Raw genomic sequence first — 26,967 nt, 5'->3', positions numbered from 1 at the left:
TTTTACTGCTAAATTCTCTGTAATGGGGGAATTCCATGATGATATTTTTGGAGGTCCCATCTCTTAACTTAGCACAAACCAAAATGGAGAACTTCTTTTTCCTAAGGAATAAAGAATTTAATTTTTACTTTGAGAACTTTGGACTTTGAGGGCAGGACGGGGAGACTTTCTTTTAGAAGTTTACATATAGTAAGTAATGTTTTGGGTTCTTTTTAAATGAACATGGTGACTGTGACTATCAGTTTACTTGTATGTCTGTCTACTGTTCACCTACCATTATCATCACTCACCTGTCTATATGATTAAAATGCAAAGCAGTTATAGTCAGAGTTCTAAAGAAGTTTGTTTATAATGATCATTTTTCTCATTTTGCAGATCTCTGATTGGAGTCATCACCTGGTACAGACTCTGAAAAGGATGCAGTGAAAATTCTGCCAACAGTGGAAATATTGTCTTAAACCTCAATTTAGCATAGCTTTTCTTCTCTTCAGAAGCACCTCATAATAGAACAAAAATGTATGGAAGTGCAAGGACAGTCACCAATCTGGAAGGTGGTCCTTCCAGATCACCTCGTCTGCCAAGGTCTCCTCGCTTGGGCCACCGAAGAACAAGTAGTGGGGGAGGGGGAGGAACAGGCAAGACTCTGTCTATGGAGAATATCCAGTCCCTGAATGCAGCCTATGCTACGTCTGGACCCATGTACCTGAGTGATCATGAGGGGGTGGCTTCAACAACTTATCCAAAGGGCACCATGACTCTGGGCAGGGCCACAAATCGGGCTGTATATGGAGGCCGGGTCACAGCCATGGGGAGTAGTCCCAATATTGCTTCTGCTGGACTTTCCCACACAGATGTCCTTTCGTACACCGATCAACATGGTGGTCTGAGCAGCTCATCCCATCATCACCACCACCAGGTCCCCTCCATGTTGAGGCAGGTAAGAGATAGCACAATGTTAGATCTCCAAGCCCAGCTCAAGGAACTCCAGAGAGAAAATGACCTCCTCCGAAAAGAGCTAGACATCAAGGACAGCAAGCTGGGCTCCTCCATGAACAGCATCAAGACTTTCTGGAGTCCCGAGCTTAAGAAGGAGAGAGTCTTGAGGAAAGAAGAGGCAGCCCGAATGTCTGTCCTTAAGGAGCAGATGAGGGTTTCTCATGAAGAAAACCAGGTAGGTTATGACTCATCACAGTGTCTCTTAGCCTCAGCATCTCACTGAGGAGTTGTTGCTTTTGCTTCCAGGACCTGTACAGAAGAAAGTTTGGCACTACCAAGAAGGTTATAATTTAATACATGTTTGACTTGGATGCTGTGAGAAAACATAGGAAAAAGGACTTAATGGCTTGTGATTTCCTTATTTTTCAATAACCTTTTCGCATTGCAGAAGTGGGTGGGGGAGCATTATCCCTCGTTGCTAACTTTTATACTTGGTTAATTTTGTTTTCTCTTTTAGCAGTTGCAACAGCAGTTCAGATGATCCTCCCTCTGAACAGAAGAGGAAAATGTTAATCTCTGCAAGAGTAAACACTTTACATTAACGTGTTTTCCTGGTGGAAAACCAGGTGAACTGGTTTTATTGTTGGTGGTGGTGGTGCTATTGAATAACAAGCAGCTTTATTTCTTAGAATGAAATGGGGTTGAGTAGAATGGGGTCGATTCCATGTTAGAGAAGCACAATCAATTTTCTTTTTCTTTTTTTTTACAATCAACTTTAACTTGGTCTTTCTTTATCCATTCAATATTATCTCTTAGGTGCAAGGTGCCTTCTTTCTCGTCTCTGATCAATCTTCCACGTCATAGCAAGATTAGTGAGATTATTTTCCCAAAGTCTACCTGCCGTTAGGCTATTTCCTTCTTTAAAGCTCTCACTGTTACTCATTTTCTCCAGAATGAAATGTACGTCCTTGACCAAGTCTACAGCAGTTTCTACTGGAAAGGCCTGGTTCAGCTTTGCCAGCCTTATGTTGCACCCCCTCCTTCCACAGTTGACCTACCTACACCACCCCCAGGTGATCCCTGTATACACATGGGCTTTCCCACCCCATGCCTTTCTTTTACTATTCCCTTCCACTATTGGCTGCCTCATTACCCCTCATCCCTGTTTTCCTTTCATCCCAGCCAGTATCCCTTTTCAAATCCTACCTGTTGTGTGAGACCCTTCTTAAATACTGCTATTTTCACTAGGGCTTTGGAATCAGATGTGTCTGGCCTTAAATCCCATCTTCACCTCTTACTGGTGGTGAGAGAAGGACTAAGAGATGGGGACTAGAGGATTCTGTGCCATATGGCTCAAGAATTCCTAAATTTCCTGTAGAAATTTGAGATTATTCCAGCTTGGCTGAACTAGTGATTCTCTGAAAGGAGGTCTTGCTGTTCACCTAATGATACACTCTGCCTTTTGGGGGGTCATCTGTTGATCCTCTGGTCTGTTTTTCTGGCTGCCACTCCTTTGGAGCCAAGCACCTGTGGAAGGAAGCATTTGCAAGTTGCAGAAAAATCTGCCCTTTGTGTCTTCCTTTTCTGTGTAGAAAGCAATCCCTTTATCCCTTTGATTATCTGACAGTGTCATTGCTAGTTTTCACATGTGGAATTGTGATTTTTTTAGTTGGAGCAGAAAACTTTGTTCTTCTCTCCTAAATCAGATTAATGCTCTTTACTACCATTCTTCTGTATTCTGACTTTGCTGGTTCATGAACTCCTTATGAACCTGCTACCATGATGTGCATTTCCTCTCTCTTCTGTATTGTTCTCCTTTTTAAAAGAAAGTGTTCAAAGCAGTTTAGCAATGATGAAAATTGTGACACAAAGTTTTGAAAGCTATTCCCTGAACTGTCAGCTCGAAATGACTTTTATCTCATGCTTCTATCATTGAATTTATTTTTTGCACACAGAGGCCCAATTATAAATGTATACTTACTTATAATTCACACAATGTGCTAGAGTATCTTCTATTACATTAAAAAATATGGATGAAATCAGGTGCAAATAAATAATATGTTTTGGTAATTTTAGTGACACACAAAACTTTTTTTGCTCTTAGTGAAAACATTTCATTTATTTCTTTATTTCTTTTTGGCAGTTTGAACTCAGGGGCTCAGACTTGCTAGGTAGGTGCTCTACCACTTGAGACACTCCACCAGCCCTAGTAAAAACATTTTAATTCTTTTGTGTACATCATGAGAGTTAGGTCATATCTGTAGTTCCTCTTAACTGTCTCATAAGCCAGAAGTGAGTGAATGTTTAAGGTACTTCTATATCCCTTCCTGTTCTTGTCCCTACAATGATCACAGGATGCTTTGGATATTGTAGGTGACACGTGGCCAGGACATTTGACCTCATGAAAACCCCTATATTATTAATACTATATATAGGCAAAGTATAATTATTTTCTTTTAAGTTAAAAAATATAAAAAGAGGAAGAAGCATGGAGAGTTTGAAAAGTCAATTTACTTGCAAAATGAAGATTGACAAAATAAAAGATTGACAAGAAGCAAGTTGGTTTTTAAAAAAACCTGAAGTATCCTTTCTTCCCCCTTAGAATTATATTGGGATCCCTTTCAGAGGTGTATTCATACCTGTTGCTCAGGATAGGGTAGGTTTTGCTGCGGTACCCACCCAACACATGTCAAATTTCAGTGGCTTCACACGTAAGCTATTTCTTTCTTTTACTTTTTGGCAGTACTGGGGTTTGAACTCAGGGGCTCATGCTTGCTAGGCAGGCATTCTACCATTTGAGTCACACCCTCAGGTATTTTCCTTTCCTTTTTTTTTTTTTTTTAGATTTTAGAAATTTATTTTTTTTATTCATTTATTCATATGTGCATACATTGTTTGGGCCATTTCTCCCCTCTGCCCCCTAAAGTATGAAGCAGGTCAAGTGGCTCTCCAGAACAAGTCTCCATGCAGTGACACAGGATCCAGGCTTTCTGTATCTGGATGCCTAACTTCAGGGGTTGCTACATCAAGGGAAAAGAGTACCTAGAGATGACACATTGTCTCTTCAGTTCTTTGGACTAGAAGTGGCACAGTTCAAGGGGGTTGGAAGTATAGTCCTCTCCTGTGTCTGGGAAAGAGAGAAGAAACAAATATGGGGGATTACACCCATATCTGTGGGGTTTTTATGTTTGCCAAAAAAGTAGAACAATAAAATAAAGGTTGGAGAACAATCTAGACTTGTGCTGTTGCTGCTGTTTCTATTACTATTTCTGCTGTTACCAAGACATTTATCTGTCGAGGGCATACTAGGTGCTGGGGATTGTGCTTAGAGATGTATGTATATTATCTTTAGTGTTTGCATCTATCATCTAAGGTAGGTATTAGAAGTTTTCTTATTTTATAGATAAAACATAAATATAGAGAGGATAAATAACTTACCCAAGTTTACACAATTAATAAGTGGCAGGGCTGGGTTTTAGGTTTGAATCTACTTCATGCCAAAAGATGATATGAACTTTCTGGTTACTACCTCCTTAAAGATAAGCTGTGAATAGAATCTTAGTATAATAGGAGGTTGTACTTCATATATGTTAGATGAAAAAAAAGGACGAGTTTTGCTGGAATGATTAAGAATGTGATTTAGTTTAATTAGAAGTTTTATTCCTAGGAACCTATTTGTTTTTCCTAAATAATAATAGTTTTTGTGCTGTTTAGGGTTTCCACCTGTGTTAGCTTTGTGTCACTATAATAAAATTCCTGAGATAGCTAACTTATGAAGAGAAAAGTCCTATTTAGTTTTGGAGGTTCCAGTCCAAGATTAGGTGGACCCACTGTTTTGGGCCTCTAGTGGGCGTCTGTATTGCAAAGGTGAGGAAAGCATGGAGGAGCACACTGCTCACCTGATGATCAGAAAACAAAGGTAGGAGAGGCAGAGGCCAGAGTCTCTTTGTCCCCTTCACAAGCATGCCTTCAATGACCTAAGGACCTCTTGTAAGGCTGCCCCTCCTAAGGATCCCACTATCTCCAATAGTACTATCCTGGGGACCAAGCCTTTAACACTTGGACATTTGAGGGACACTTATCTAAACCACAGCACAAGAATTTATCACAATTTACTATGGTAGAAGCTTTTTCTGTATAGAAGAAAGGAACACAAAAGAGTTAAAGGATATTTGATTGTGGTTTTTTATGTACAACAACCAGAGACTACAACAGCAAATATAATTTTTCTGGGTGTATTTAGATAATTAACTAACCTAAATTCAGATGATCTAAAGCAATGTGAAGAGAAATGGGAAGTAAGCCCATTATAGGGTGAAGGTGAGGAAACTCAAGTGGTCTTGTATATGAAATTCATAGTTCTATAAATTTAATGCTAAATAGCACAGACATTTCCCATGTTATGTACAGTGCATAGAGAGGGATTTCATGCATCAATTTCTTTGTAGTCATTTTTGAAGTCCTCATGGTTCTGTCTAAGGGAACTGAACCTAATACCAGATATTGAAAGCTCTCCTTGTATTACAGAAAGTGCAGGAACCTTGGGGGCCAGTGGGTAGGTAGCCGGGACCAATTTCTTATGTGCAAAGGGTTGATGCTCAAGTTCCCAGATGGATGTCCCACCCACTCCCTAATTCCTATTCCCCCCACCCCCCAATCCCATTTCTTTCTGAGATCTTCTCAGTCTCACAGATCTGCATGGATATAAATACATTTGTCACTGCTAAGAGTCACAGTTCTAAAATTTGGAATCATGTATAAGCCAGAGTGAATGAATGCAGAATTATCTTCATGCTATCACTTGTGCTTTCACCTTAGGATGTACTTTCTTGAATCACAGGAGAGCAGAGCACAGTATTATGGACAGCTTAGTCTTTTGGATGACATAAATCCATAGCTTATATTCTCACTGTCATACCAGTAGTCTGATCTGCAGAGAGGTGAAGTTAAAATGTTGATAATGAACTAGGGGCATGGCCTCACATAGTAGAGCACCTGTCTAGTAAGTGCAAGGCCCTGAGTTCAAACCCCAGTACCACCCCCCAAAAAGATGTTGATCAGTAGTGTTCTGCTGCCACTTGAGGCACCCTCTTCAAGACTTTGTGATAGGGGTTGTAAGAGGGTGGGGCTGGATGGGACTACAAGGAAGTGAAGTGACTCATTTTCTCTATAGGCTTGTCTTTTTTTCATAGCTCCATTCTATTTACCAGTGCAATGGAGATGAGAGAGAGAAAGCATAGTTAAGAATAAATTTTCAAAAAGTTTATAAAAGGCAGATGCAGTGGCACTCACCTTTAGTCCCAGATGCTTGGGAGGCTGAAATTGGAGGTTCACTTCAACCCATGAATTCAAGACTAGCCTGGATACCATAGCAAGACCCCACATTAGAAAAGAAATAAAAAGTCCATAGGATTTGTATCTTGAAATTTGGTGCATAAAAGTTATTGACTTTTCATATTCCTGTATATTTTGTGCAACTATTAATTTTGATTTTTAATTGCTTTTTTCCCTTCAAATGAGGTACACTTAAAGCAATTTTTAGATATTTCCCTAGGTTGTGTGTGGCTAGCCAGGACTTTGCATGGATATAAATAGCATCACATACTAGGAGACTGTGCTAGATCTAATATTTACTCATCTTGTGCAGAAGTGGGACAAGGTCATTGGGAAATGTAACCCAAGAAGTGTAAGTAAACCTGTCTGGGGAATGTTAACAGCTTTTAAGCAATGGTTATGTGATAATTTCTATTTCTGGCTTAACATAATAGGAAAGAATCTACTCAAAATCAATGTTAATACTAGTTTTTGATCTAGTTTCAACATATGATATATTAATTCTTATTTTGAGCATGAAACTTGCAAAGGTTGAGAGAGATCACATTTCTGTGTTAACCTTTATTATTATTTTTTATTATTTCTTTTACCTGTATAACTGCGGGGCCATTTCAACAGGGGTCATTCCACTCTGTTCTGAAATACTTACTTGATTCTGAGTTATGATTTGAGATATGTTGTGTTATCCCAGTTGGAAGTGGGTGATAGGATTAATTTTATCCATTGAGAAGTTGGTGGGGCTAGTGCATCATGATAGGCTGTCTGCTGACAGTGAAATGCAACAGTCTGTCACCTTGTGGTGAGCTTGGGAGTGCTGGGTCCCCTCAGGTTTATGGGTGGGACTTCCATGTGCTATGGTTTGGATATTTTTTTTGCTTAAAGTTTCATATGCTAGAAGCTTCACCTACAATGCAGCTGTGTTGAAAGGTGGTGGACCTTTTAGAGGGAATTAGGTCATGGGGGCTCCACCCTCATGAACGGATTATAGTAGTGTTTTTTCTCAAGAACTAGGTTGGGTCTCTTTTGTCTGGAATCAGTCTTGAGGAAAAAGGAGTGAGCTGGATCTCAAGGGATTGGGTTAGTTACTGTGAGAGCAGGTTGTTATAAAGCAAGGTTACCCCTAGCACTTTGGTCTATTCTGCATGTACCCTGTCACTCTTGCCCATGCTTCTGCCATGTGATGCCATGTGCAGAGGAGCCCTCAACAGAACCAAGAAGATGCTGGCACCATGCTAATGGAGCTTCAGAACTGATCTAAATAAACCCATTTTCTTCATAACATATCTAGCCCCTAAGTATTTTGTTATAGCAACAGGAAATGGGCTAAGATAGATAATTTGGATGCAGATACAGACAATTCAGAGGGAACATGATGAGAAGACACACAGGGAGAAGGTGACCTTATAGTCAAAGCAAAGAAGAGAGGGCTGGAACAGTTCTTTTCCTGACTTCCCTTAGAAGGAGCCAACTCAGCTGACACCTTGATCTTAGACTTCCAGCCTCCCAAACTGTGAGACAATAAAAGTATGTTGTCCAAACTACCCAGCTTGTGGTATTTTGTTATGGCAGGCCTAACAAAGGAATACAGCATATCACTATATGAAATGTTCAAACTCTTGTAGTTAAATGTTATTTATTAAATTTGCTTAACTCAGCAATTTCCCAATCTTACTTAACCATGAAACTTAATCTTACACCAAACACATGTATTACGGAGCTATTGCTGCAATAACCCTAAACCATCACCAATATTATAACTGTCAGCAGCAATGCTCTTCCTCCCTTTCTTGTCTTGAGTGTTGATGTGATGCCTGGAGTTGTGTCAGCCATGTTGTAACCATGAAATAAAGGCCAAGACAAGCACAAAGACATATGCCTTGCTATCTCTGAGCAGTTGCACCAGTACCAGAAATGGCCTGCCTCCAAACTTCTAGTCACGTGAGAAAATAAATCTCTAGCTGTTTAAGTTCCTGTTAGTTGGGCCTTCTATTCAATTATATGTTGCATCTTAAATTTGTTCATTTCAACTCTGAGTTGAAATGTGATTGTTTGTGTGTGTTTCTCTGATGATATAGAGGCACATGGATTTAGAACTAAATAATATAAAGTAGTTTAGCACCACAACATAACTTGGAGGGCCAAATGTTACAAGGACAAAAAAAAAAGTTCATCTTCCTCATCTTGAAACACTCTTTCTTATCTCTTCAGGTGTAGCTTTTCTCTACCTTTCCAAACAGATGGAAGAACTTTGGTCCAGACTTAGGTGATGACCTACTTAGACAGAAGTACAATTTTAAATGCTTTCCATAGACAGGTGAGAACCTCTTTGGCTCTGAAGGTTGATGAGATGGCACAGAGCCATCAGAAGGTTTCTTTGTTTGCTAGAACGTAAGAGAATGATTTGAAGTGAACTATACATCTTTGTCACAGATGTCAGCTGCTTTTTGCCTCAGTAATCTCTTGCATTCAGCCCTAGAATCAGCCATGTGCTCCACATTAGTGGCCTCACATATTTTTAGTCCCAGATTTTCTTCTGAAAGACTTGGCTCATAGAGGAAAGGAAACATTCTCTGATGCTGGACCTTGGGAGATGTAAATAATTTCCACCTCCCATTTTCTCTCTGGATCACATTATTTGGGTGATGGGATCACAACAGCACATAAGCAACCAAAGAAAACATTTCAGACTATGTCAAAGAATAGATTGTTTGATTCTCACCTGTGCCAAAGGTACTTACTGAAACCAATCTTGGGGAGAAGAAGGCAATGGGAGTGGTCACCCTCAAAACATTGAGTGCCTAATAAAACTCCCCATAGTCAACATTCTCAGAGAATTTTAAGAGGTAAGTCTATGTTGACAGGAGAAAATTAACAGGGTGATTTTATCAGCCAACACAGATGGGTGGGTTCTCTTCTGGCCAGAGTTCAAGTTTAGTTTCTAAAATTAGTTGCAGGTGGAGCTCTCCTGCTGTTGTTTTTGGTCCATTGACATCTGTGTGCAAATTCCCACCAGTCCCAGTTGGCATTTGGACTCAATAAGTGGTTTGGCTTCATAGGAATATAGAAAATTATAAACCTATCTCACACACATCCCAGATAAAGCTGCTCTAAAGGTCAGGTTTTGAAAGCTGTGGAAAGCATTTTCAAAAGTTTGGAAAGTAGGTTTTTAGGCAGTGTGGGCGTGCAGCCTGACAAACAGAATTCTGGCATGTGCAATTTCTTCTCTGTCTTTGCGAAGCCAGCATTTGGGTGTATCTTGGAAGCAACCTGCAGCCATTTTGTTTCCCAATAGGAGAGGTCTTGAGAGAAGAAGCAAAGATGGAGGCAGTTACTTTCCATTTTACAAGCCATGCCTGGGTTTAAACTGCTATATGCATTGATTAAATTAACTTGATGCTTCTCAACTGGGTGGGATTTGGAAGTGTTTGGAGACATTTTCACTGTTACAAATTGGGGGAGGGAGGAGGTTTGCTACTGGCATCTCATGGATAGAGGCCAGGGTGCTTTTAAAAATTCTACAATGCATAGAGCAGTTGCCTTCCTTATCTGTCCCAGAATATCTATAGCTACAAGATGGAGAAACTGAGTTGAGCAAGTGGTTACTCCTTCATTTTTCATTATATTTGCCCTTCACTCATATACTTTACTTTCATTTTGTGTGGTGATGACCAAAATGTATGTATTTTTGAGCTTTGCACAGTGGCAGTATCAACCAATGAGGATCATCTGAAGCTTGATTATTACTAATTGAAAGTTTTATGTATTTTTGAACAAGTGATAATATAAAAGTCAAAATCTGATTTGTCATCATGTGGGAAAGAATTGCCTTTTTTCCTCCCAAAGTTGGCATGAGCTAGTAAGAAGAAATCTTCAGTTATCTCGAGTTCTTTCAGAAGTAGACATTTGGCAAATAGGCATCACTCTTGTAAGGAAGTGGGCAGCTCATTAAGGAAACAAAACTTCTTTTAAAACTAGTATTTCTGTATATTTTCACTGATTGTTTTTATGGTGATTTCTAGTGGGAAGGGGAGCAAACATTTTGAGCACCTTCTACGTGCCAGGAATTTTCTAGTTTCTTACTGTGTGTGGGTCTCCCAAGGATGGGAGAAAGCAACTCTAAGACAGTTAAAAATGAAAGCCACAAGTGGCAGAGGAATGAGAGAGATCATTTCTCAGGATGCTCATAGTTCTAGCAGATTCTTTCAGGTGGTTTTCACTTTGACAATTCTTTGCAAGACACATGGCATTTCCATTTTATAGACAAGAAAAAAGGAAGAGAGATTAAGTGACCTGCCTCTCACCACTAGGAAGAAATGGGATTGCCATCTCAGATATACTCAGCTTTAAAATTGTGCTCTTTCCACTGTCATGAAGGGGTAAACAACAGTTTTACTTGAAAACATAGGAGTCCTAATATGGAGTTGGAGTAGCAGTGTGCAGTATGTAGAAAGGATGGAGAGCAGGAATGAGGAAGGGAGCTAGTAGCGGAAAGTGGCAGAAGAGGCCCGGCAAGGAGGAGGAAGTAAATGAATTCTTGCCAATAAATGTGGTAGGCACACTTCTACTTTGGAAACCCATCCAGACAGGATGGGAGAAAGCCTCCAAAGTAATTAAAAGTGAAAACCACAGGTGGCAGAGGAATAAGAGAGATCATCCTTTAGGATGTTCATGCTAGGCTTGCAGGTGGTTCTTTCTGGTGGTTATCACTTTGACCATTTTTTGGATCAACAGGAGCAGAGCTTCAGGGATGAGTTAGCTCTTTATTTTTGGCTATCGGACTCTAATGAGGATGCTTTCTTTAATCCAGTCAGAATTCTTTCTGAGCTTACCTCCATTTTCAGGAACTTGAAGCTATGCTGCTGACCTCCTGGCCCAGGAATTCCTCAGCTTCTTTGGTTGGTTTCTGAACTACTAAGGTGATCACCCTACTCAGGCTTTGTCTTTTGTGTGGTTGCACATCTTGTGTCTCAAAAATCAGATCTTCCCCTGTTGAGTCCCAGCCTCCCTGACTTCTGTCTCTTCTAGCAATTTCTCCATATAAAACTTCGTTTTTGTTCTCGTTAATAATCTAGACTGTTCACTTACTAATTCATTGTCACCTCTTTTGTAAGGAAGACACAAGAGGTGTCTATTTGTGGTCTCAAGTAGCAGAAATCCATTCAAATTGAAATGAAAAAGGAGGGATTTACTGGGAACTTATAAAGATTCTTCCCAGACCTTTGGTGTAGGTAGAACAGCCAGGTGTCATGAGGGGCTGGATTCAGGGGTTAGTGGAAAATGATCAGCAATATACTGCCTCTCTCTCTCTCTCTCATTGTTTTTATATACCCCTGATTTATCAAGACAGACTTTATAATCTGGAAATGTAATGTCTGTTATTTTCTGACTATAACTAACCATTTCAAGAGCAGATTCAGTGGTCATCTTGTCAATTACTACCTTTGATTTTGCTCACTGGAGAAATTGCAGAAATTGTATTGACCAACACCAGGATCAGTGTATCATATCTTAGTAGACCCACATGTCTAATTTATAGTGACATTACATCCTTTATGGAACTTTGAAATATTCTCCAATTTGTATAACCTTTCGTAGTTTCAATGGACAACTGAGTCTCTAAAGTGGATGGGATTTTGGTGCTGGATAGAATCTGTAAACTTTTAGAAGTAGGTGTGTTAAAAGTTGATGTTTTCTATATTAAGATTATAACAGCTTGAGTTCTAAAAACTATCTTAAGATATTATTCTTGAGTACATACTATCTAAAAAAGAATAGAAGGAAGTTAAAATTCGCTGATTTCTTTTTCTTGGAAAACTTTTCCTAAATGTCTGTGTGAAATAATACAGTTTCCCAGGAATCTTGAGACCAATAGAAATAAGCAAATATTTGAGATGGAAAGTTGGACAGTGCACATGATGACCAGACTTAGAAATTGCTCTCATTTAGAAATATAGCAAATAATAAATAAAAATTGTCTTCTCAAGTTTTTTAAACTTCTGCTTCTGTGTGTGTGTGTGTGTGTGTGTGTGTGTGTGTGTGTGTTTGTGTGTGTTTAAGGCAGAGTCTCACTGTGAGGCTGGTCTCCAACTCATGATCCTCCTACCTCCACCCTACCATACCTGGTTCCTACCTGTGATTTTTAACTTTGAGAAGCCATGTACTTTTTGAGAAGCCAACAAAAATGTCATAATCTTCCTTAGAAAAAGGCTGGGGACATGACTCAAATGGTAGAGTACTTACCTAGTAAGTTTAAACCCTACTACCACCTCCCAAAATTTTTTCCCTAGAAAAATCTGTATAACCTGAATTGTGCATATTTCACTTTCTCATCTCTAAACTCCAAGGCATCTAAGAATATTTATGTCAGAAACCTCTGTATAGATATGGTCATTTAACATTCACTATTACACATGTATCAGGAGAAAGTATTTCCTAGTAGTTAATGAAGTGGATGAACTTTTGGTAATGTGGGACATGTTTTCAGCTCAGTGATACTCAGTTTATGCTGAAAAGTAGGGAGCATGTGTCAGAATTTTGGTGACAGTAAGAGTAGGTAAATTGCTAAGGTGGGAACTTATTAACGGACTATACTGCATTCACTAAATGTGTTCAGGTACAATGTACTGGAGGTGGTAGATTTTAGTTCACCTTCAGGAACAAGTCCTTGAAAAAATTTGCATAGTGTTTGTTGTCATAGTAAAGTACATATTTTAATATTTTTCAAGAAGGACTTTTGTGTCATTATGTTGATCTGTGGGTGCCAAAAGTTCCAGTTCACCTTAGACAGTTCTATTTCACTTCTTTGTAATTGCAAGTCTAACACTATGAATTCATTTGTGCTCTAGGCATTTGTGATAGTGCAACAAAGGACTTTGTTAAGTTACCAAGTGAGAGTTAGTTGGGTACCTACTGTGTTCCAAGTTATATACTAGAGGCTGAAGAAGACTCTAAAAGAAGTGTAAGAACTTCTGTTTTACCTCTTTACTGCATCACGAAAATTAGACATCCATTTCTTTTTTTTCTTTGTAGGCAGTAAATAAGAAACAACAGCACTGACATACTTGTGTTTCTTTTGGATTTTATTTGGTGGTACCGGGGTTTGAACGCAAGGCCTTGCTCTTGCTAGGGAGATGCTCTATCATTTGAGCCACACCTCTAGCCCAACATACCTTGTTTTTGGCAGACAATTGACTACCTTGGAACTACCTGAGATGAAGGTTAGTCTAGGGAAGGATCTTGCCTGATTTATTTACCCTTGTGGAAGAGCTGTTGATGTTGATGTGACCTTTCGCTTCTGCAGAAGCCTAGCCAGAGTCCTGGCAGATGGACTGAGCATCCACCTAACATCCAGTCAGCGTAGCTTCTGGAAGGGGTTGGAGTGGGGACTGGGAAAGGTCTGGGCTCCCCTTGCCTTTCTCAGGTAAGACCTAAAGTCTGTGAATCTCTTTACTTTCTTATTTAATGTACCCACCTGACTATAATATGTTCCTTGATAAGTAGGAATATAAATGATTACTCTAGCTCGTAAAGTACTTCCTACATGTAACCTAAATGAAATAATGGTAATTAATATGTTTACTGGATGCCAAACACTGTGCTGAAGGGCTCTTATGATACCTCATTTAATCTACATGCTGACCCTTGTCAAATAGGTAGTTAGTATTAACCCCATTAAAAAAGTTTTTTTGAGTAGTTTGATTGAACTCAGAGCTTTGAGCTTGCTAGGCAAGTGCTCTACCACTTGCGCAATATCCCAAGCCCTTTTTGCTTTAGTCATTTTTCAGATAAAGTCTTGAGCTTTTTGCCTCTTGGGCCATGATTCTACTATCTATGCCTCCTGTGTAGATGGGATTATAGGTGTGTACCACCATGCCAAGCTTGTTCTTTGAAACAGATCTTGATAACTCTTGTCCCTGGGCTGGCTGCAAGCCTTGAGCCTTTGATCTGCTTCCCAAGTATCTGGGATTATAGACATGAGCCAACATGTGTGGCATTAGCACCCTTTTTTATGTGAGTGAGACAAGGCTGAGAGGGGAGAACATTTGTCTAAAGTTACAGTTAGCAGGTGGAAGAGCTGAAGTTGAAACCATGCAGACTAACTCTGAAGGCAGTTTCAAAGAGTTCATTATAGTACAGAGAGGCTAGCATGGTGTACACAGAGGATCTTAGGACATCCATGGACTCTGCATTAAATAACCTTGAAGCTCATGTATCAGAAAGTCATTTTCTTTCCAAGTTTTGTTCAGTACTTCTGATGAACCTTAGTGAGAAAGTCTTGATTTGGTACTATTCTTTTTTTTCTTTTGGCAATACTGGAGTTTGAACACTGGTGCTACTCTTTTTTATTTATTTATTTATTTATTTATTTTTTCATTTTTCTTTTATTATTCATATGTGCATACAAGGCTTGGTTCATTTCTCCCCCCTGCCCCCACCACCTCCCTTACCACCCACTCTGCCCCCTCCCTCTCCCCCCCCTCAATACCCAGCAGAAACTATTTTGCCCTTATTTCTAATTTTGTTGTAGAGAGAGTATAAGCAATAATAGGAAGGAACAAGGGTTTTTGCTGGTTGAGATAAGGATAGCTATACAGGGCATTGACTCACATTGATTTCCTGTGCGTGGGTGTTACCTTCTAGGTTAATTCTTTTTGATCTAACCTTTTCTCTAGTACCTGTTCCCCTTTTCCTATTGGCCTCAGTTGCTTTCAGGTATCTGCTTTAGTTTCTCTGCATTAAGGGCAACAAATGCTAGCTAGTTTTTTAGGTGTCTTACCTATCCTCACCCCTCCCTTGTGTGCTCTCGCTTTTATCATGTGCTCATAGTCCAATCCCCTTGTTGTGTTTGCCCTTGATCTAATGTCCACATATGAGGGAGAACATACGATTTTTGGTCTTTTGGGCCAGGCTAACCTCACTCAGAATGATGTTCTCCAATTCCATCCATTTACCAGTGAATGATAACATTTCGTTCTTCTTCATGGCTGCATAGAATTCCATTGTGTATAGATACCACATTTTCTTAATCCATTCGTCAGTGCTGGGGCATCTTGGCTGTTTCCATAACTTGGCTATTGTGAATAGTGCCACAATAAACATGGATGTGCAGGTGCCTCTGGAGTAACAGTCTTTTGGGTATATCCCCAAGAGTGGTATTGCTGGATCAAATGGTAGATCGATGTCCAGCTTTTTAAGTAGCCTCCAAATTTTTTTCCAGAGTGGTTGTACTAGTCTACATTCCCACCAACAGTGTAAGAGGGTTCCTTTTTCCCCGCATCCTCGCCAACACCTGTTGTTGGTGGTGTTGCTGATGATGGCTATTCTAACAGGGGTGAGGTGGAATCTTAGCGTGGTTTTAATTTGCATTTCCTTTATTGCTAGAGATGGTGAGCATTTTTTCATGTGTTTTCTGGCCATTTGAATTTCTTCTTTTGAGAAAGTTCTGTTTAGTTCACGTGCCCATTTCTTTATTGGTTCATTAGTTTTGGGAGAATTTAGTTTTTTAAGTTCCTTGTATATTCTGGTTATCAGTGCTTTGTCTGATGTGTAGCTGGCAAATATTTTCTCCCACTCTGTGGGTGTTCTCTTCAGTTTAGAGACCATTTCTTTTGATGAACAGAAGCTTTTTAGTTTTATGAGGTCCCATTTATCTATGCTATCTCTTAGTTGCTGTGCTGCTGGGGTTTCATTGAGAAAGTTCTTACCTATACCTACTAACTCCAGAGTATTTCCTACTCTTTCTTGTATCAACTTAAGAGTTTGGGGTCTGATATTAAGATCCTTGATCCATTTTGAGTTAATCTTGGTATAGGGTGATATACATGGATCTAGTTTCAGTTTTTTGCAGACTGCTAACCAGTTTTCCCAGCAGTTTTTGTTGAAGAGGCTGCTATTTCTCCATCGTATATTTTTAGCTCCTTTGTCAAAGATAAGTTGCTCATAGTTGTGTGGCTTCATATCTGGGTCCTCTATTCTGTTCCACTGGTCTTCATGTCTGTTTTTGTGCCAGTACCATGCTGTTTTTATTGCTACTGCTTTGTAATATAGTTTGAAGTCAGGTATTGTGATACCTCCTGCATTGTTCTTTTGACTGAGTATTGCCTTGGCTATTCGTGGCCTCTTGTGTTTCCATATAAATTTCACAGTAGATTTTTCAATCTCTTTAATGAATGTCATTGGAATTTTGATGGGAATTGCATTAAACATGTAGATTACTTTGGGGAGTATCGACATTTTTACTATGTTGATTCTACCAATCCATGAGCATGGGAGATCTCTCCAATTTCTATAGTCTTCCTCAATCTCTTTCTTCAGAAGTGTATAGTTTTCCTTGTAGAGGTCTTTCACATCTTATGTTAGGTTTACACCTAGGTATTTGATTTTGTTTGAGGCTATTGTAAATGGAATTGTTTTCATACATTCTTTTTCCGTTTGCTCATTGTTAGTGTATAGAAATGGTAATGATTTTTCTATGTTGATTTTATATCCTGCTACCTTGCTATAGCTATTGATGATGTCTAGAAGCTTCTGAGTAGAGTTTTTTGGGTCTTTAAGGTATAGGATCATGTCATCTGCAAATAGGGATATTTTGACAGTTTCTTTACCTATTTGTATTCCTTTTATTCCTTCTTCTTGCCTAATTGCTCTGGCTAGGAATTCCAGTACTATGTTGAATAGGAGTGGAGATAGTGGGCATCCTTGTCTGGTTCCTGATTTTAGAGGGAATGGTTTTTAATTTTTCTCCGTTAAGTATAATGCTGGCTGTAGGTTTGTCATATATAGCTTTTATAATGTTGAGGAACTTTCCTTCTATTCCTAGTTTTCTTAGAGCTTTTATCATGAAATGATGTTGGATCTTATCAAAGGCTTTTTCTGCATCTATTGAGATGATCAAGTGGTTTTTGTCTTTGCTTCTGTTAATGTGGTTTATTACGTTTATTGATTTTCGTATGTTGAACCACCCCTGCATCCCTGGGATGAAGCCTACTTGGTCGTGGTGAATAATCTTTTTGATGTGTTGCTGAATTCGGTTTGCCATTATTTTGTTGAGGATTTTTGCGTCAATGTTCATTAAGGAGATTGGCCTATAGTTCTCCTTTTTGGAGGTGTCTTTGCCTGGTTTTGGGATAAGTGTAATACTGGCTTCTTAAAACGTGTTTGGCAGTTTTCCTTCCCTTTCTATTTTGTGGAACAGTTTAAGGAGGGTTGGTATCAGTTCTTCTTTAAAGGTCTGATAGAATTCAGCAGAGAATCCATCAGGTCCTGGACTTTTCTTTTTGGGGAGACTCTTGATTGCTGCTTCAATTTCATTTTGTGTTATAGGTCTATTCAGGTGATTAATTTCCTCTTGGTTCAGTTTTGGATGATCATATGTATCTAGAAATCTGTCCATTTCTTTTAGATTTTCAAATTTATTTGAATATAGGTTCTCAAAGTAGTCTCTGATGATTTCCTGGACTTCCATGGTGTTTGTTGTTATCTCCCCTTTTGCATTCCTAATTCTACTAATTTCGGTTTTTTCTCTCCTCATTTTAGTCAGGTTTGCCAGGGGTCTATCGATCTTGTTTATTTTTTCAAAGAACCAACTTTTTGTTTCATTAATTCTTTGTATGGTTTTTTTGGTTTCTATTTCGTTGATTTCAGCTCTTATTTTTATTATTTCTCTCCTTCTATTTGTTTTGGGATTTGCTTGTTCTTGTTTTTCTAGGAGTTTGAGATGTATCATTAGGTCATTGATTTGGGATCTTTCAATCTTTTTAATATATGCACTCATGGCTATTAACTTTCCTCTCAAGACTGCCTTAGCTGTGTCCCATAGGTTCCGGTAGGTTGTGTTTTCATTTTCATTGACTTCTAGGAACTTTTTAATTTCCTCTTTTATTGCATCGATGATCCACTCTTCATTAAGTAATGAGTTATTTAGTTTCCAGCTGTTTGCATGTTTTTTGTCTTTACTTTTGTTGTTGAGTTCTACTTTTACTGCATTGTGGTCAGATAGTATGCACGGTATTATTTCTATTTTCTTATATTTGCTGAGGCTTGCTTTGTGCCCTAGGATATGATCTATTTTGGAGAAGGTTCCATGGGCTGCTGAGAAGAATGTATATTGTGTAGAGGTTGGATGAAATGTTCTGTAGACATCTACTAGGTCCACTTGATCTATTGCATATTTTAGATCTTGGATTTCTTTATTGAGTTTTTGTTTGGATGACCTATCTATTGATGATAATGGAGTGTTAAAGTCTCCCACAACCACTGTGTTGGCGTTTATATATGCTTTTAGGTCTTTCAGGGTATGTTTGATGAAATTGGGTGCGTTGACATTGGGTGCGTACAGATTGATGATTATTATTTCCTTTTGGTCTATTTCCCCTTTTATTAGTATGGAATGTCCTTCTTTATCTCGTTTGATCAATGTAGGTTTGAAGTCTACTTTGTCAGAGATAAGTATTGCTACTCCTGCTTGTTTTCGGGGGCCATTGGCTTGGTAAATCTTCTTCCAGCCTTTCATCCTAAGCATATGCTTATTTCTGTCGGTGAGATGAGTCTCCTGTAAGCAACAAATTGTTGGATCTTCTTTTTTAATCCATTTTGTCAAACGGTGTCTTTTGATGGGTGAATTAAGTCCATTAACATTAAGCGTTAGTACTGATAGGTATGTGGTGATTCCTGCCAGTTAGTTGTCTTAGTTGTTTGAAGGTTTGATTGTGTGTACCTAACTTGATGTTACTCTCTACTGTCTTGCTTTTTCTCATCCTGTGGTTTGGTGCTGCCTGCCTTCTCATGGTTAAGTTGGGTGTCACTTTCTGTGTGCAGGATCCCTTGCAGAATCTTTTGTAATGGTGGCTTTGTGGTCACATATTGTTTTAGTTTCTGCTTATCATGGAAGACTTTTATTGCTCCATCTATTTTGAATGATAGCTTTGCTGGGTAGAGTATCCTGGGGTTGAAGTTATTTTCATTCAGTGCCCAGAAGATCTCACCCCACGCTCTTCTTGCTTTTAATGTTTCTGTTGAGAAGTCTGCTGTGATTTTGATGGGTTTACCTTTTTATGTTACTTGTTTTTTCTCTCTTACAGCCTTCAATATTCTTTCCTTAGTTTCTGAACTTGTTGTTTTTATGATGATATGTCATGGAGTAGTTCTATTTTGGTCTGGTCTGTTTGGTGTCCTGGAGGCCTCTTGCATGTGTATGGGAATATCTTTCTCTAGATTTGGGAAATTTTCCGTTATTATTTTGTTGAATATATTACGCATTCCCTTCGCTTGCACCTCTTCTCCTTCTTCGATGCCCATGATTCTCAAGTTTGGTCTTTTGACGGAGTCAGTGAGTTCTTGCATTTTCTTTTCACAGGTCTTGAGTTGTTTAATTAATAGTTCTTCGGTTTTTCCTTTAATTACCATTTCATCTTCAAGTTCTGAGATTCTGTCTTCTGTTTGTTCTATTCTGCTGGATTGGCCTTCCATTTTGTTTTGCAGTTCTGTTTCGTTCTTTTTTCTGAGGTTTTCCATGTCCTGGCAGTTTTCTTCTTTATTGTTGTCTATTCTTGTCCTGAGTTCATTTATCCATTTATTCATTGTGTTCTCTCTTTCACTTTGGTGTTTATACAGTGCTTCTATGGTTTCCTTTATTTCTTCTTTTGCTTTTTCAAATTCTCTATCTTTATTTTCTTGGAATTTCTTGAGTGTCTCCTGTACATTTTGGTTGACCCTATCCAGTATCATTTCTATAAAATTCTCATTGAGTACTTGTAGTATGTCTTCTTTTAAATTATTCTTGTGGGCTTCATTGGGTCCTTTGGCATAGTTTATCTTCATTTTGTTGGAGTCTGGATCTGAGTTTCTGTTCTCTTCATTCCCCTCTGGTTCCTGTACTAATTTTTTGCTGTGGGGAAACTGGTTTCCCTGTTTTTTCTGTCTTCCCGTCATTGTCCTTGGTGTTGTTACTGTCCCTGTACTGTGTGTAATTAAGTATTTTCTAGCTTGTAATAATAACAATGGTAATATTTAGAATGGAAGAGTGAGCTGAGATGGAAAGCAAGAAGTTAAAGAAAAGAGGAAAACAAATATACAGACAAGAGGGAGAAAGCAGAACAAGGTATCAGACAAGAGAGTTTCAAAGGTATAAACAGGGAGTGTTAGTGTACTAATCAACAGTAAGCTGAACAGACATTAGAGGGACAGAGAGAGGATTGACAATCAAAGATAAAAAAAATAAAAAAATAAGTAAATGAAAGTAATATCTATATATAAAAATGAATTAAAATAAAATAGAAAATTAAAAAAAAAAAAACAAACCAAAAAACTTCCAAGTTTATATGCAATGCAGTTTCAGTCTTAATAATTTGGGTGTCCGTCTCAATCTCCAGTCCTGGAGTTGGTGCCTCAGATGTTGTTCTGTAGTTGTCTCATCAAAGGGGATGCATAAAGTAGAAGAAAACTACACACTCACACACACACACACACACACACACACACACACAAGAAAAAAAAAAGCCCCACCAGGTGTCCCCAGTTCAAATGCAATACAGTTTCAGTAAGTTTTTCGGCTTGCAGGTGTAATTAAGTTGTTCTCTCATCAAAGGTAGGGAGAAAAAGAAAAAAAAGCGTCTGGAGACAGTTCTGAGAGTGGTATCTGCAACTGTGGCTTGCCTGCCTGCTGCTCTCAGCCTGTAGCTGGCGGCGTTATTTATGCAGATCTCTGGGGTGAGCTAGCACTCACCTGGTCCCACAGGCTTTGTTTGCTCAGAGTTCTCCTGTGCAGGAGCCTCTGCTACAGGTTTTCCTCTTTCCAAGCACTGGGAAAGGTGACACTGCCCCCTCGTTGTCAGGCCTGCGTGTTTATTTACAGTTCATGTGGGAGGTGGGTCTTCCCCCCTCTCCTCTGAAGTTTTCCTCCCACTGCCACTTTCAGAAGCTTTCCTGCTCGGGCTTACTGGGCGGTGCTGCTGCTCCTGCCGGCCGCCATGTTTGTTTACAGTTCACGTGGGAAGTGGGTCTTCCCTCCTCTCACAAGCTTCCCTCCTCCTGGTTGCTGGGCACGCGCCCTGCTCCCACCAGAGCCTCTCCGGCCCGCCCGGCTCGTTTATTTACAGTCCCGGGAAGGATTCCCTTCCCCCAATCTTCAGCGCTCAGGGCGCCCCACCCTCTTTCCAGCATGTCTTAACTGTTCTTATTGCTTATTACTCAGTTTCTCTTTTTTTTTTCCCCTGGGTGGAGGTCAGTCTGTCCAGGGGACTATGCTGCTCTGGCCCAGGCTTGTCTGTGGGGCTACCGCGGTACCACGAAGCTCACCTGGTCCGCGTCTTCCCAAGCCGTATGGGCTCCCCGGGGGCCCTCCTCGTTTCTCCATTTAACGTGAAGTGGAGATTCTCTGCACCGGCTGGAGATGTGGAGGGGTCAAAGTTATGCCTTTTCTTGGTGATTATGCCTGCAAAGTGTGTCTCCAGCGTGTCTCCAAGATTTCACTATAGGAGGGTCGCTTTCTGCTTCCTACCTCTAGCCGCCATCTTGGAATTCCCCACTGGTGCTACTCTTGAACACACTTATTAGGCATTCATTTTCTATCCTCATCATAGGATATATAATGACATTCCTATATGATACTTACATTGTAATTCTATCAGTCTGTTTTCCCCTTTGTATCTAATGTACTGTGTGTTCAAAGAGTTTCTGTAAGTAGAACTGGCAATGTGGTGTTATCAGATCCTGCTTGTCTAGTTCCTGCTTGATGGTCTTTTATGGTAGTCAAGAGAGCCAGCTTGAGAGATAGATGGCCTGCATTCCATCTCTAGCTGTGGGACTTTGGTCAACTTACTCTCTGAACCTGTTTTTTCACCAGTAAAGGTATGATAATAGTACCTACTTCAGGTAAAAACGTAATAGGATTCTAGTTTAATTGGATTAACTGAGGAAGCTCATTTAAAAATATTCAGCACCATGCTGGCATAAATAAACATCCAAATGATAGATTTCGAAGACCATGTAGGAAGTCAATCTGAGGACAAAGCCAGTATGTGGAAGAGTAGAGAGCTGAGAGATTGGCAGAGCCATGGAACCAGAACCTTGATTGTACCATACTTGAATCCTGTTCCACCTCCCATTAAAAGAGACAATTAAAATGTTTTTGGGGCCCAGAGAAGGAAGAGATGAGGGAAGACTTCATATAGGGAAGGGGCACTGGAGACAGTCACTAAAGGTGGACTGTTACTCAGAAGTGCAGAACGTAGGGACAGAGGTGGGTGGTGGGGAGTTCAACTTCTCAGTTGGAGGAATGACCAAAAGAAAACAGATGACTAGAGTCTTATTTTGTAAAGCATAGGGATGAATGCAGGGCAGAATTAGTACTCTAAATAATGCACTTACATTTAAAGAAGAGAAAGACAAATTGGCTCAGAAAAGTCACAGTTTCTTAGAGAATTTTTTTCCTGAATCAGAAGCTAATATTGTGCTTAATATAATGTGAAGACATGTATAAGAATGAACTGTGTTTTGCTTCTGAGTTTTCCTAGGTGTTTCTGGCTCTGTGAACTCTTAGATAGCAGAAGGATAAATTTAAGAGTTCATTGTTGTGCTGGAGATGTGGCTCAAGTGGTAGAGTGCCTGCCTAGCAAGCAAAGTTCAGATCCTAGTACTGAAAATGAAAAAAAAAAAAAAAAAACCTAAAAACCATTGTCAATATGTTGAAGGTCAAAAGGGATCTGTTGAATTTGCCTTGACTGAATTCTTTGATGTGCCTTTTCTGTTAGTGTCTCTCTCTCTCTTTCACACACACACACAGAGAGAGAGAGAGAGAGAGAGAGAGAGAGAGAAGAGAGAATATCTCTAAAAGGCCATTGTTGGGTGTGCCAAGTACTGTTTTATGCCAAGGAGATGCCAGACCACAATCTTAGGAACAGTTTTTCCTAATCTTGTTGTTCTTTATGGGTCAATGGAATTAGAAAATCCTGTTCCTGGGCCACAGACAGAGCTTTCACACACTAAAAAGAAAAAATAAAGGTGGGGGCGGTGGGGAGAGGAACTTACATTTTTCTGGAAGGCTGTATTGAAATATTTCCCATGATAAAAGTTGGAAACTGTAAATGTCTATATCATTATAGGGAGTGATAAAGAAAAGATGAGGGTGGCTTCCCAGTAAACAGTGCTGTCTGCAGGTTGCCTGAAGATAGATCACATGAGTTTCAGGTCTTACTAGCTACACAATTAATCCAATCAACTAGAAATACGAGAACTCGGAGGAGGTGTTTGATGGATTTCAGTAAACTTTGGCCTGTTTTGCACATCTTGGTCTACTGAATCCATCTGTTTTATATCTGGTCAGCTAAAACTCTTACAATGACACGTGAGAGGTTTGCACCAAAGGAATGTTTCCCCAAACCAAGTTCTTGAACCTAAATCTCCCATTGGCCTTTTGATGTCTCTACTTTCCAATGGAGTGGTCACTGGTATCCCTCATCCCCAAAAGGTTAAACAAGATGATGACTGGATGACTGAAATGGGTTGCAAATCAATTTTGAAACTAACAACTTGCACTGGGCTTGTTACTGAAGGTAGAGTAACAGGCAAAAATTCCTGTCTGTATGAAGTTCCACTTTTAGAGAAGTTGCAAAAAGAGTCAAGGGTTTTTGGCTTGAGCCACCGGGGAAAACCAAAGAAAAGTAAGCTCAGGATGGAGGGACATATGAAGATTGTTTTTTATTATGTGTGTTGGCAAATCCTCATTCATCCAAGTGGTGCTGTTGAGTAGGAAGTTGGGTTTGGTGAAACCAAACACTATCACAGAGATGGTTAGGATGGATATTGGGGGGGGGCAGTAGTTTGGAAGATTTATGCTGTTCTTGCAAGAAAGTTGATTTTGAGGGGAGGATGTAGAATCTGCCTGTTTTACAAGTGTGATGTATTTCACCATATTTTTAACTTGTAAAGAATGGGTCAGTGGAGAGAAATGGCATTATTGGTGAAAGAAAATCTTGGGCAGAAGGTGCAGTTTCGCTTTCTTAGGGAAATAGTCAGAAAAAGTCAAAATAAAGAGACATTAGTAGTTGTGAAGCAGAATTAACTTTTAACCTAAGGAAATGGTTGGATTTCACAAAAAGAGGAAGCCCCAAACTAGGAATTAATCTAAACCTAGCTTTTATGGTAAACAGGATGCAATGTTAGCTAAATCACCCACTTTCCTCGGACCTCTGTTCCCCTGCTGCTTCATCATACTTAATGAAATTTTCTCAAAAGCTGATGTTGATCAAATGTGCCATAACTCTCAGCTATCCATGAAATTTCAGGGGAATTGTGAGTGCTCCAGTAGCAAAAGAAAGTCAGTGTAATGTCAGTATGACTCATAAGCAGTTTGATGGGGGCTTAGGGCTATTGAGAAATGTGTAGTGGAAGCAGGTAGAGGAGGAGGTGGTGACCCTCCTGTCTGATGAGCTGCTGATGGGGCACTCTGATTGCTATGGGATGACACAGCAAGCCCATTACCATGCTTGCTGGAGACAAGAACCATCAGTATTTCCCCAGGAGAAATTTTACAAGTAAAGGCTAATTTTACTTTTGCTGTTGATGGCATTTCTTAGCTATGCTAATTACCATCCTTGATAGAAATGCTGCAAAAATATACTCCATGCTCCCAAGAGTGCAGAAGGGAAAAGAGGTTGTTCTTAAATAATCAGGAAAAGGTTTCACCTGTGGATTCCAAAGCCACACTTCCTTAGTTATGGCTTCCTTAAGTGGCAAATCCCCTGATTTAAATACAATGTCTGTGCTTGTCTTATTGTCACCTTCTGGACTCTGTGATCAATTCCCTACTCAGTGTCAATTGCAAATAAAATTATTTTAGGAAGGAAAATGATACTTGTGGATTATATGTTGCATCTCAGGTATTTAAAAATGTATTTTGTAAATTTGAGAATTATGATTTGCTTTCTCCCTCAGTACCTTAGCATATATATTTGGCTGTACATCCATCCATCCATCCACTTATTACACTTATTAAAGTAACATCTCTGAATATAGCAGTTGCTTAGTAATACTTGCTGAATGAAATGTACAAGTATAGACTGAATCAAGGCCTCTTGAACTTCATGATACTAAAAGGCCTGAATTTAATTTTGGCTTTTCAACAAATTGGCTGTGTAATCTTGGGAATTAGATGCCAAAACCGAGAAAGACATTATGTTAAAGCCTGAATTTCCAGATTTTCTTGAAAATGGGCAAGATCTGGTAGCCCTGACCCCAGTTTGCTGGGCCTAAACAGTTGCTACCTGCCTTAGGTAGGACATTGTTTCTTCAGGTTCTTCTTGTCTACCCCTTGATTGGTGGATGTACATTCTTAGTTTCAGGGTTAAATGAAGAATAATTTCAAATTCAAAATGTTAGTAAAATATGAGCATTGTTTTAGCATTGTTTGGTTTTGCAGAGATCTGAGTGAAAACTCTGACTCCACCTGTGGGGGAGGGTGGATGAAGCATCTTAATCATTTTCTTGACCTTAAGGAGTTTAAGAACCACCCTTGTAGGACTAGAAAGCAGAAAGGACCTCCTTTGGGATATTTTGGGAAGGAGAAATGAATAAGGTATATCAGACATTGGTTAATTCTCAAAAGTTAAAGACAATTGACAGGATCATGGATAATGGTGGCAGTCTAGTGCCTGGATCAAGTTTCCCAAATGGAAGGGATGAAAGGAAAGGGAGAAAAATTCAAAGTTCTCTGTAGATGAAGGTGCCACCACCTTATGCTAAGAAGGCAGATGCAAAAGTCCTTCTAGGGAATTCGCTTAGCAGGAGCTGGCTTTGTTTGTTTTTCTGATGACTTGGATTTCTACAGCTGCTCATGGTACAGGCAGATGAAATTGTGATGAAATCAGCATTGCAGCCCTGCCTTTCCTCTAAAGACACTGTTAATTTCAATGGTGTTTAGCTTCATTCCAGCAGCTGCCGTTGATTTTATATTGGGGTACATGTGATCAGACAAGGGATGTAGTTTGTATGCATGTGTGCAGTGTGTATGGGGTGTGTGTATGGGTGTGTGTGTGTGTGTGCTATAATTAGAGCAGAATAACCACTACAACTGATTGATAGTTGTTTGGCTCAGGAGAAAAATTTCCCCAGGTGTTTCATTTTCTTTGTGTTCTTCAAGTCTGCAATAACATTCAGAAGTCTGTTAGGAAAGTCAATACTTCAGAGGACACTTTATTACTCTTTGAAAAAAGTACAGCTTATTGTACACATTTTCCCATCAGAAAGTAATCTGAGTTTGTTAGTTTCTGTGGGGTGGTGGTATCTGAAAGCTGCTGTTCTTTTCTCCTCTCCCTGGGGTCTGACCGTGGGGACTCTACATTTGAAGACCAGGCGTCAAAAGGGGGACATGGTATGGTTTTGTTAATCCTTGAGGGTGGGCTCAGTATCCCTTCATGCAGAGATCCTTTGCTTAGGTGTCAGCTGGTTATTTCCTCTGACCAAATTCCAAGATGGCCACGTCTGCTATGTCTGAATCCATGTAGCCACCACATTTCATGACAATCAGGTTAGCAGAGGAGGAGGCTTTGATGTTTTATCATGGGGATTTCCAAAAATGAAAGGGTAAACGAGAGTTGGCAGGTCCCTGTGTTCTGAGACTGGAAAGCTGGGTGAATGGTGGTGCTTCCTGAGGAAGAAGTGTTGTCATAGGAGAGCAGGAAGAAGACTGGGTTCAGGGCTGGA

The 26,967-nt window shown here is 39.6% G+C and overlaps 1 protein-coding gene across 18 annotated transcripts in view; it reads left to right on the top strand.

The window, feature by feature from the left end:
- LOC109683367 (ERC protein 2) overlaps positions 1–26,967 on the top strand; it is a 998,591-nt gene that overhangs the window by 29,168 nt on the left and 942,456 nt on the right. For all 18 annotated transcript variants that reach the window (XR_012436318.1, XR_012436316.1, XR_012436319.1 and 15 more), the window contains one exon: positions 376–1,171. Coding sequence is in view for 13 of the 18 variants with exons in the window: in XM_074043977.1 (XP_073900078.1) it covers positions 515–1,171 (657 nt within the window). In the remaining 5 variants the exon portion in view is untranslated. The remainder of the gene's footprint in view (positions 1–375; positions 1,172–26,967) is intronic.

This window comes from Castor canadensis, chromosome 10 (genome assembly GCF_047511655.1).
Source record: "Castor canadensis chromosome 10, mCasCan1.hap1v2, whole genome shotgun sequence".
NCBI lineage: Eukaryota > Metazoa > Chordata > Mammalia > Rodentia > Castoridae > Castor > Castor canadensis.
This window is presented reverse-complemented; position numbering and strand designations above follow the sequence as displayed.